This window comes from Frankliniella occidentalis, unplaced genomic scaffold, assembly GCF_000697945.3.
Source record: "Frankliniella occidentalis isolate FOCC.00 unplaced genomic scaffold, Focc_3.1 Scaffold1, whole genome shotgun sequence".
Classification (NCBI taxonomy): Eukaryota; Metazoa; Arthropoda; class Insecta; order Thysanoptera; family Thripidae; genus Frankliniella; species Frankliniella occidentalis.
The window spans coordinates 1,300,799-1,312,388 of record NW_026267131.1 but is presented as its reverse complement, the minus strand read 5'-3'; the positions used below and the strand labels follow the sequence as shown (position 1 = coordinate 1,312,388).

At 49.1% G+C, this 11,590-nt stretch overlaps 1 protein-coding gene across 4 annotated transcripts in view; it reads right to left on the bottom strand.

Moving 5' to 3' along the window:
- Positions 1–8,003, bottom strand: part of LOC113213548 (aldehyde dehydrogenase family 3 member B1) — a 26,037-nt gene extending 18,034 nt beyond the window's left edge. The window contains exons 1-2 of one of the 4 annotated variants that reach the window (XM_026432660.2): positions 7,838–8,003; positions 5,309–5,641 (exon numbers count right to left, since the gene is read on the bottom strand). In XM_026432660.2, coding sequence (XP_026288445.1) covers positions 5,309–5,627 — 319 coding nt within the window. In that variant the 5' untranslated portion in view covers positions 5,628–5,641; positions 7,838–8,003. Of the gene's footprint in view, positions 1–5,308; positions 5,644–7,837 lie in introns of those variants that run through there. The other 3 variants (XM_026432658.2, XM_026432659.2, XM_052277706.1) reach the window with 3 other exon arrangements.
- Between the last annotated feature and the right edge of the window lie 3,587 nt (positions 8,004–11,590).

Genomic DNA, 11,590 nt, shown 5'->3' with positions numbered 1-11,590 from the left:
CCCCCCTCCCTGTTCCGCCCTGTTCCCTACCCCCTTCCCTCACTTTATTGCTGAGTTCATTCGCCCTCGCAAAAAATACCCACGATATCAGCTGCACTCACAAGAAATCCAAGAACGAGGTTTTATTGATTTTCTCGCTCGATTGTACCGATAAGTTTAGGAATGTCACCCTCATGGAGTGATGATTAAGAACCCTAACTCTTTCCTAGTAGGATTCCTTAACAACCACCCCCCCCCCAAAAAAAAAATCTGTATCGTTTTAACGCAGTAATTTGCATATCACTCTTGATGCAAATTTCTGTATCAAAAATGATACAGACTCCTATAACGTATACAAAAATCTGTAAAAGATAACAAATCTAAGTACCTGTTATAAAAATCTGTATCGTTATTTTACAGAAATTTGTATTAAAAGTTATATGTAAACAACTGCGTAGCAATTTACAGATTTTCTGTACTAGTTTTTTTTAGAGTGAAGTTAATCTCTCTTAATTTGAGTGAGATTTTAGTATCTCACTCAATAAGAGTGAAGTTTCTAAATTTTCACTTAAATGGAGCAGGGAGAAAAAGCCTCGCTCTTTTTTAGGTGACACATTCTGACTCTGGTATTGGCAGTGAGCTGTTAGACTTGAATTGTCGTGGAACGAAATATACAGGGTGGGTGATCCGCGCCGTGGTTTTTTTCTGCTTATACTGTACCGGATTAACGCGTGCGGGCGGGCTTGCCTATCGTCGCTCGCCATGGCGCCTTATGGCCCCGGGCGACTATGCAACCCGTCCGCACGCATGAATCCGGTACAGTATAAGCAGAAAAAACCACGGCGCGGATCACCAACCCTGTATATATCGCTTTGAACCCGGCGTCGTAGGGCGTGAGAAGATGAAGCAGCTATCATTTTCTGATGAACCATTCGTCAATGGAGATTAATTGTGCAGTGCTCACGTGACAAAACAACGGTAACAATTAATAGATACCAGGTAGGTGGCTGGCTCACGTCGCGCACATTCGTAGCTGTGCGAGTAGTATGTATGCAACCCGCCCGCACCCGTACATGTGGTACAGTACAGCTACGAAAGTGCGCCGCGCGAGTCAGCCGCCTGGTAATTGGACTTGTTGGATGAAAGACACGGATTTCAGGCGAGCGACCGAGGAGGTTGTCCTGGTATAGCCGCGTGGACAGAGACACGTACTCTGCGCGACTAAACCTGTAGACGCAATGTAGGGTGCGTGACAGCAATTTTGCTAAAAGAAGAATAAACAACATATCGACGTATCATATTGCCTTTACACTCTTAAATTCTTACAAAGAAAATTCTTGTATTACAAAGAATTTTGAGCAGCCGTAATACAAACCCAAATTTTCTTTGTACTACAAAGAAAAATCGTTGTAATACAAAGAAAACTTTTGTGTAATACAAGGAAATTTCCTGTATATTACGGTTGCACAGAATTCTTTGCATTATACGAACAAATTCTTTGTAAAAGATTTAGAGTGTATATACGCTGTAGCTGTAGCGTCCACCGTGATGTCGTGTTAATGCATGCTAGTGGTTTGCGTGCGGAAGCGTTCCGGATATTAGGGAACGTAAGGGGGGTGGGAGAGTAAAGGTCAAATAAAAGGCAAGCGCAGACGGCGTAAGAATGAAATTTGTTTGTCATGTGAGTTACGTTGTTACCGGTTATGACAGTAGTTTTAAGTTTTTATATTAAAAATAACTGACAAACTTTACGCTTTAACTTGCAAACTTTACGCTTTAACTGGCGTACTTACAACTTTACGAGAGTACAAGCTGACGATAACTGCGTATCATCTGCTAAAAACAACAACACGGACAACGGCGTTGATTGATAGGGGGCATTCGTTAGAAATTAGCGAATGAATAATAAATGGACGCATGGGCGCTAACTACGTTCCTGTCCACGTCGGCGGACGGCCGTGCTCCGGACACAGGAGGCGACGACGTGTGTGGTGAGTGGAGGGTAGCGTGACCAGCGACCGCCGGAAACATCAGCCCCCCACCCCTCGCATTAAAAATCGATTTTGAGACTTTTAAAGGTCTTAAGGTCAGGAAATTGTTTCTTTTAGTTAGAAATGAAGTTTTTCTTTCGAAAGGGATTGACCGGGAAACTCTAAATGGTGAAGCACAACGTTAATGCAAAATTTCATTTCTTGATAATTACACAGAAACTAGTCGTCCAAAAATGAAACTGACCTGCAAAGTATCCAAGCTTTGGCTTAAATAGTTTCAAAGTTATCGCAGTTTGAAATTTCACGCTGCAAGAATTTTCTGTGTAATTTTTTTTCTGGAGGTCGAGGGGTCTGGAGCCTGCCCGGCTTTTGCCCGCACCACGCGTAGGTCGAATGCTTTGCCTACTCGCTCGGCGACGCTGTCATCGAATGTTGCTTGCGTACGGGCTCCACATCACAAACCTATCACGCAAAGAGGAGATGGACGCACTAAGTGCAACATTTCCACTGCTTCGTCACGACTGACAGCTCACAGAGTAAGAGCCATGCTGACGGCTTTTACAGGCTCCGCTTATAGTACCGCCTGTGACGCGCTGGGTAGGCCAACCCGCCAAGCAGCTGTGTGGGGCGGGCGGCCCGCCCTGCGCCCACAGTGCAGGAGCTCGGCGACAGACGGCGCCAACACGACCCCTCTCGCACGCCCCCTCGGGGGACGTTCACTGTGGGGGCGCCTGAAAGGCGACATGATTGGTTTCGTTTCGAGAATACTAGACTGCGACGGCAACTGCAAACGCTCAAAAAAACTATGCATCTGGACGACATGGCGACATAGCCGATCGCCGCGACAGCGGTGCACGTCTTGAGAGCGTTACATTTGATGGCTCTCTGCACCATTTCAGGACCTGCAGCAGACACCCCAGACATCCTTCAGGACTCCACCGACCTGATATCCTTGAGGCGCGCCTCCAAGCAGCGCCACCACGCCCCGACGCCCGCCCCGTCCCCAAGCACGGCCCCGGCCAGCTCCGCCCTGCCCCGCGGCCAGCTCGAGTGAAAGAGTATCAATACGTCTACGGTTAGCACGCGGGGGAAACGAAACGGATCCTAGTGTTTCTACGACGTGTAACAATTAAACGGCATTCATAAACCGATCATTTAGAAAATGTACTTGCTGCGGATGCCGTCGGAGGGGACTTCAACTTCAACAAGAGTTATCACGACTGCTTGTTCTTATAAGATTCCTATATAATTGCGTCAAAACTATTTGGGTTCTGTTCTTTTTAGCTTGAGGAAGGGTTAAAAATGTGTTTGGCTGGATTATTTTTTGGAACTGGGTACGGACTTTCCTTTCTACCCCCCCCCCCCACCAAAAAAAAAACAACAACAAAACAGCAGCAGTTTGAGAGCGATACCATGGTTCCCTGTCGTACGGGTTAGGGAAGTGTTATAGTCACGTCGTCAGCACCGGGCGAGTGGCACCAGACAGCGGACCAACTGGACGCCTGGAGTAGATGCGTCGCATGGTAATAATTACTGTAATTATCTTGTGGAGGCGCGCGCCAGCGCGGAGGCCCCTAAAAGCAGCACTGGAAAAACAAAGTTTTAGCACCTTTATTGACAAATATGGCATGACACTCAAAATTTACTTAGCTTCGCTGGTACGATGTTCCTTTGTTTTTCCAGTGTGATTGGGGTGGAGTGGGTGGGGAGGGGGGGGGGGTAGATCTCTACGCGCCACGCAACGCGGTATTAGAAGGGCGGCCATCGTCTATGTAATTTACCGACGCGTTATTGATTTAGGAGGAAACCAAGCGCGTGCCTAAACACTGTAAAAAAATATATAGATATATATATATAGATCTTTGTAATGCTCGATATATTTTGTAATTTATCAATCTTAAGATGTGTCCACGGTAAAATAGTTCCTTGAATAAGCTGGTCTTGGATGCCATTGGCGTTCTCCATAAGATCTAAGGCACGGTCTTGTAATACAAAAAACTTTTTTCACCGTGTCGGACATATGTACAACCTCCCACCTCCCACCCTTGCTCTTCATTCGATTTCAAGTTGAAACGCAGTGCTTGTAAATTTGTACGACATCCTCCATGAAAATTTTTCCTATACGACCCTTGAGAACTTTGGTGTTTCAAAAACCAATTACTTAAAACCCGGCTAATTTAGGATGCCCCCTTAACCGGATGCAAGTAACCTCCCTTCAATAAATCTTGACATTTTTGTTGATTGAGAGGAACAAGAACGTAGCGATGTACCATTCTCTTTTTCTGAAGGTGGACAGCAACTAAAACGGTGCAGGTCAGCTGCAGCGGTGACCAGGCCAGCTGCGGCTCGAGCCCTGTCCTTGGGCTTCACTTTGCGGTTCTGCACACACGTTATTGCGGTTCACGATCTCCGGACGTCCGAGCAAGGTAAAGAACACGCAGGCGAGGAATAACTCTCCTTCATAAGTTCATGATTCTTTCAGACGTGGATATTGAACTATACACTTAGCCTAAACGACGCCGTTGCCTTGACCTGCCAAAATTTTTGCATTACTTTTTGAATGAAAAATTGTTGGCCTCTTTGTTTGCCAAAATTTCTGCGCACTGAAATTACGAATTCAGCGAATTTTGACTCAAGACCCTTAACCTGCACATACCATTTTTTTCAGTAAAAGGAAAGAGGCTATTATCAAAATTGTATATCATCACTCACAATACCGGGGGAATTTACGAGCGCTCCTTCGTTAACAATCCTGGCTGGCCGCCTCAAAAAATAGCTTACAACAACGGCGGAATTTCCTCCCTGACTCGTCGGTTTCCCTCCCTCCCAGGCTGTTGTTTACACGCCCGCCAAGGAACAGTCGTGGTCCGGGACGGGATCGTATGAGTATCATTTTAAGCATGTGTTTTTTTTTTTCAAGGTATATTTTGGGGTCACGCGATGTGGGACTTGTTTGGGGTGTTCTGGTGGCGAGACTCGAACTCATAAATTAGCTGACGCTTCGCCGTCCGCAACTCGCGCATCGCATGTCTATATAAGACAGACGAGTCTCTGACCTTTATCATGGTCACGATCATCGCTACTTATTAGCAAAGAATTATGGGGACGCGCCGGTCCTGGCTCTGACCGGAAACGGTTTGCGATAACTGCGGCTTTGGATCCTCTCGGATATTCAATTTTCAGGCGAAAATTCACAGAGAGATGGTCATAACATAACGCTTGAGCGGCGTAGTTAAGGCCGTCACTTCATATTCCTACAATCTACTGCTGAGAATTGTCCCTCCCCCTCCCTATTTAGAGTGCGTGGAAAAACAACCTCTAGAAGCGTGCAAACTCACCGTGCAGTTTGGTGGTGCCCGGATCGTCCTCGATGGTCAGCCTGACGTGCTCCGCGGCCGGCTGTGTGAGTCCGTTGGAGTGGACGCCGTGCCCGTTGCCGACAGCACTGATCCCGTCAACAACGACAAGCGTGTGTCCGTTGGTGGCGCTGATGTCGACCACGTGTCCGTTGGTAGCACTGCCCATCGGCGGGTCGCTGAACGAGTCCAAATCGCCGAGAACGGCTTCGACGTATCCGTTGGCGACACTGTCTTGAAGCGCGTCCACGTCCACGCTCACGTCCAGGGTGGGTGTGTCCGTAGCTTCCGTTTGCTTCATCCCGACTTTTTAATCTGCCGAGGAAAAGATGAGGTCGGCGTTAATGTAGGTGTTTTCATCTTCGAACAAAAGGTTGGTTGCTTTGCCTTTTCACCGCGCTGCGAGTTCCGGACACTGAATAGAGAATGCCGATAGGCCCTACCGTCAACCGTACCATACCTTCGACCGCCGTCACTCGATTTTCAATTCTAATTTGCCCCACCTGCCCCGAGTAACGCATGCGGGGATACACTTTAAAAAGTTCTGTTGACTCTCACAGATACCAGATTATCTCTAACTAACTGTCAACAACTTCTGGCAGGCAGAGTAGCTCGCTGCGTTGTTACACTGTTAAAATAAAACTGTGCGTGTTCAAGTGTACAAAATTCAGACGTTTACGAAACGTCAAAAGTATGCGCATTACACAAATGCGAGCACAAATGTGCTTCGTCAGTTGAACACTATGTAATGTGCAAAATCATGATCTGCAGACGTCGGTGTGCAAATTTGTCACTACGAGCTGACCTACCACGAGTCTCGCAGACAAAAACAAAGTCGTTCCCTAAACGCAGCTGTGTGAGTAGGCACAGGTGCGTTCTGTTGAACAATCTCGGTCGCCGGACGGACACACACGGATTGGTCAGAAAGTGGCAAGGCGGCTCACGTAGCTCGTTAATACACTTGCGTCTCTGCGACGGTTATTATGGTAGAAAGGTCGTTGAGCACAATCAAACCACGCCTTCTATTTGGGGGAGGAAAGGGAGTGTTTGAAAAGGGGGGGGGGCAGGTACATCAGGCTGGGCACTTAATAATAGAAGCTTTGAAAATAAGAATGTTTCTGTTGTGCTTTGTTTTTTACCGCGCCCCGCACTTTGCCCGAGCGAGCAGGGCCGTTACCGACCGAAAGCAGCACTCCGCGGACCAGCAGCAGCGCGGGTCATTCCCTCCAGTGCGAGGCGCCGGGTCGGGGCGCGACCCTCGCGGAGGCACGTACCGACTGCGCTGGCGGCGGCTGATTGAGAGTAGTAATAATGCTATCTGCGGTGCGCCCGGTGCTCGCGTCAGTCTGGTGCGAACTGACATTATGACGGTCGCGGCCACTGCTGCAACCCCCAAGCGTGCCAAAGCTCCCCTTCACCGCAGCACAGACAGCCTAAGGGGGTGCGCCGGAAAAAATCTCCCCAGGCACCATACGGATCAGCCTCGTTTTCTGCCACGCGGCATGTAGCACACTTTTCGATAAGTTTGTTTCGATAAGATTTTTTTTTGAGTGGTGCGTCAGTGCATTTTGTAGTTGTCATGGTTCCCGGTAAAGTTTTTGAGCATAATGGTGTGCTATCATTCTTAAAATCAAAAGTAATGGCAAGAGCCAGAGTGTGACTGAACGGAAAGCAAACCTCCTGACGCAACTCCAAAACATATATAGATTAACTGGTTAGGTACTCACAGAAGCAAGCAGTGCGTTGGCCAACTCTAACTCGCTCGCTCCTTCCCCATACCGTGCCGTAAACGTTATTACCACCTACTAAAATAACCCGCTCCTTGAACCACATTCAAGAAAACGCGCGCACACATGGAGTACACATGGCAAATTTAATTCGAAACTGTCGCATTTCCACGTCGCCCAGCACTAGCCATAGGCAAAATATAACAGGCACTTTAATTTTTTTCCAGTTCGAGCTCAATATGAACGAGATATGTGTGCCACCGGCAATTTCCACTCCTATTTTCGTTGGATCGAGTCGAGAGCGATTGGCCACTCTCCAATCGACTGACCAGCTGACTGGCTCGGCCCCCAGGTGTACCGGCCCGCCCAAGCAGGTTGAGGGGAGTAGGGCACGGGTGCGTTAGCATATAAGTATACAGATATGTTATACTACCTACAACCTCAACGATTTTAAAGACAAATAAATTGTCTTTCTGTTTAAAATAAAGATAGCTTATCGCAAAATGAAAATTAGAGATTTTGTTTGGAAGAAGGGGAAGAGGGGGGGGGGCCCTCACCGATGGATGACAAAACCCAATTGTTCTTTCGTAACAACATCCTTACAGCACAACATGAAACTACATACGCACCGCACAGTCCCACCGATCGTCAGTCACAGTCACCCTTACAATCTTTTCTGCTCCAAACCAACGGGAATGGGGTTTGTTTTAAGGCAAACATATTTGTTTGGGGTGGTCTATCGTGGCCTGCATCTGCCTCGCCTCTTTGCCCTGCACACACTTACACTCCGCGGGTGGTGCGATGCCCCTCACTGCCATAATCCACAGGGGTCGCTGGGGGCGCTGCAGGGGCTCCGGGGGAGTACAGAGCGCGAGCACACACTGGGTCACCACGCGACGAACGAGCCACCGGCGCCACAAGCTCTCATGACCCGAACAAGGGAGATGCAGGACTGACCGGTGCGGCTGCGTCAAAGCAGGCAAGGCGAGGTGAGGCGAGTTTTCCTCTCTCGGCCAGACAGACGAGCGGCCGCTCTGGCTGCCGCGCCCCGCCCTGCCCGCCCCACCCCGCCCCGCCACGCACCGGGCGTTCCGACCGGCGGCCGGCGGGGCGGGGCCTGTTCTCGGGGCGAGCGCGGCTCATCAGCAGACTGGAACCAGAACCAGTGGGCGGCTGCATCGGGTATGAAAAGTTATTGCAGCGGTAAGATGCCGACCCAAATACACGCAGAACTATAGCAGCAGATGCACAAACAACACAAACCAGACCGCTGCCGAGCTTTGAACAGTGCCTGAAAACGCGGCGATGCTTCGGAAGGGCTCGGAAGGCAAGGGCCTCTTGTCCAAGCTGGACACATCGCACGAAACACAGCGCAGCAGAATCAACTTGTACTAAGGATGAACGTCTGCTCATGCAAATCAGAGGAAGCAAAGCCCAGCACTTCCGCCGCAAGGTCACGGCCACAACGCCGTGAAGCTCACCTGTGGCCAGCCTCGTGTGGAGCAGTATGCCGGAGGAGTGAGTGGAGGTGTGAAAAGGTACCTCGTAGGAGGAATCCTGTACGGGGAAATCGGGGAAATCTTTTTTCGACCGTCTGCCCCGGCCATTATAAACAACTTGTTCACAGGCACTTGCCTGGATGAAAGAAAATGAGGGCCGGTGAACTTGACGCGCACAAGTACGACAAGGTCAGAGCGACCAGATCACATCATCACAACTTGTACGCACATCCACTCGATTCCGGCCGGAGCGACTGAGGCAAGAACCTGTCGAAAGTAAATGCCGAGAACTTCCCTCGGCTATCCTCGAAGGTGGAGTAGGGACCAGGGCTGTACGGTGCCAGATTTCCAGAGATGAACATAGTAATAATCGAGGTAATAATAATAATAAATACCATTGAAAACAGAAGAGCACCCCGCCTATCATTCGGCGTTGGGTTGATGTCGCTCGAGCCATTGCTTTTGGATCCCAGTTCGCTGCATTAGTAGAACACACAACTCAGCAAAAAAGCGCCGGGGAGTGTTATTTGTTTCGACCCGGGAAGCTCGCTGCCGCACGCTAACAGAGCAGCGGCGGGAAGAGAATAGAGTCGTGAGCTGTGAACACTGCGTGCGCGTCTCGCACATGTGTAAGCACAGCGCACGGTGTGGGCACAGGAAAAGACTCTTCCACCGTTGGAATAAAAAAAAAGAAAACACGAATGTGAACTTTAAGGGATGTTCCGACCAGACATTTGACTGGGCCCACCCGTACCCGTGCTAGAATACACCGGAAACCCAAGTGTGTAAATGCCGCACACTAGTAGGTGAGCGAAAGCCAGTGTGCGACATTCACACACTTGCGTTTCCAGTGTAAGCCTGATACAGGCACTGCGTACGCGTGCTGGTGGTAAAAGCAAAAAGTGGATGGGGAAAATCAGCTACTATATTCATCATTATTTTTTTCTGACTATTTCATGCACTTTTGCACGATTGTTCAAACAGTGACTCACACGGTTCTAGCATGCGCGCGGCCGCAAGTTTCAGACATTGATGAATGCCGATGAGTGAAAAATAATTACTGGGGGATCTCTTAGCAAAAACAACAAAATTCAAAACAACAACCGCAACAATTCTAATGGATGCCTGGAAGTTGACCGTGCACTTTTTGCAGTTACGGAACAACAAGCCGGTCGGAAGTGTTTGTTGCCCACCCCTCAGGGACAATTAGGAGCCCCATACGCATGATGTTCACTTCTTCCTACGAAACAAAATGATGACGGATGACACGACACTTAACGCGCCGTATCTTTTTGGCACCTGCTTTGTTTTGGTTTGCGCGAGCATTCAGGGACAAGGTTGGAGAGGTTGAGGTAGGTCGGACAGGCGGCGCAGTGACCCACTAGGCCTCAAAACAAAACTGATGAAATGTTTACGCTCGCAGAGTTGTATCCGCTCTCCTTTTCCCTTACTGACCAGCAACATTCGCGCGTCTCCTGTTCCCGAACAGTTTTTGTTATTTACTTTTGCGTGTCAGCGGCTGAGTCCATCGATTGCCGATCGGGAGAAGGCTGCCTGCTGCCGAGCCACCCATGCTTAATATTGATGCCGATTATTGACTCCAAGGTTTTCACGTCAAGAGAGGAAAAGTCGAGGAGGGAGACATGCAAGACAAAATTAGTTTTCTGCCAAAGACTGGACTGGACTTGTTTTTGTTCATGACTGAAAACTGGTGGAGGAGGCGACTTAGCTTTTATCTAAGAAATAGTACAGAGGTGTTTCATAGGACGGCCGAAATACGTGCCTCTATGTGGAATGAAGGCACTCCTGACCCCAACATTTTCTATTTTCGGCAATTTCGGTTTCCCTCGTCTCATGATTTGTTTAACTAAATCTGTTTCATTATTTCTATCAGGCAGGGGGAAAGACTTAAAATGCAAGCAAGCAGACTTTTCTGAGGGGTTCGCTCAAACTTGACGCAATAAAAGGAACGTTTGCCGCCAAAACGGCCCCCTGCTTGCCCCTTGCCCGAGCCGAGGCCCGTGAACTTCGGGCGCTCACGGTCAGGGTGGGCCGCCGTCTGCACACAGCTGCTTGGCGGGTCGGCCTACCCATCGCGTTGCAGGCGCCGTACCGTTGGCGTCGCCGTCGCCTTGGGAGACTTTCATAGTGGGCGCACCATAACGAAACGGCCTGATGGACAATACTCGTTCTTCCTACCACAGGGCAGTGTGGGTTGGAGAAGGACGAGATGAAGGACGGGTAAAAATAATAGTCCGCGCTCCCGAAGACTGCTGGCAGAAGCGGGGTACGATTATGGCGGTGGCCACAGCAGGCGCCCTCAGTGACACCATATGAGAGAAAGACGCCCTTCTCTCATGATAACACATATACGTCTTCCTATCGAAACCAAAGTTAGGAACTACCAGTCAAGGTATCGTCGATGTATATCGTTGTGCACTTTGTCGTTACAATTTTAGGCCATTCACTGTATGGAAACAGTAAGAGATGTAAAAGGAAAATCTAATAATTTCAGTATTGCGACTATTCCCAGCAGGGTGCGAATAAAATGTACTGTAGCCTAATCTGACGTATCCTACCCCAACGTCCCTTCAAGTATCTGGTGTGAACAAAACATGGAAAATAGCTTGGATCGCCAAGAGCGAAAATTGTTTCGAGTCCGAAGGCACATGTACGCACTCAAGGAGACCGCCTTTACCTTTCAGAAAAAGAAATCAGACCAGTGAAAATCTGGAATCCCTCCCTACCGGTTTGCTCGATGCCTTTCAATTCAAGGTCGCCAACAAACAGGCCCACGTAATGACAACAGGGGTATAAATACTGTACAGCATCCTGTAGGCGGCAAACGAGCAGAAATACACTCGGACCATCTGGAAAGTTGAGCACGAGGAAGGGGACACAAACACATGTAAACGTTGCGACAAGCTGTCGAACACTTACTGCAAAGTGCTTGCCAGTTGAGTACTTACGATGTCCGGAGTAAGTTCTTGCCACTGACCACGGCGGGGCTCCTGACGTCACCGTGCGGGGGGGGGGGG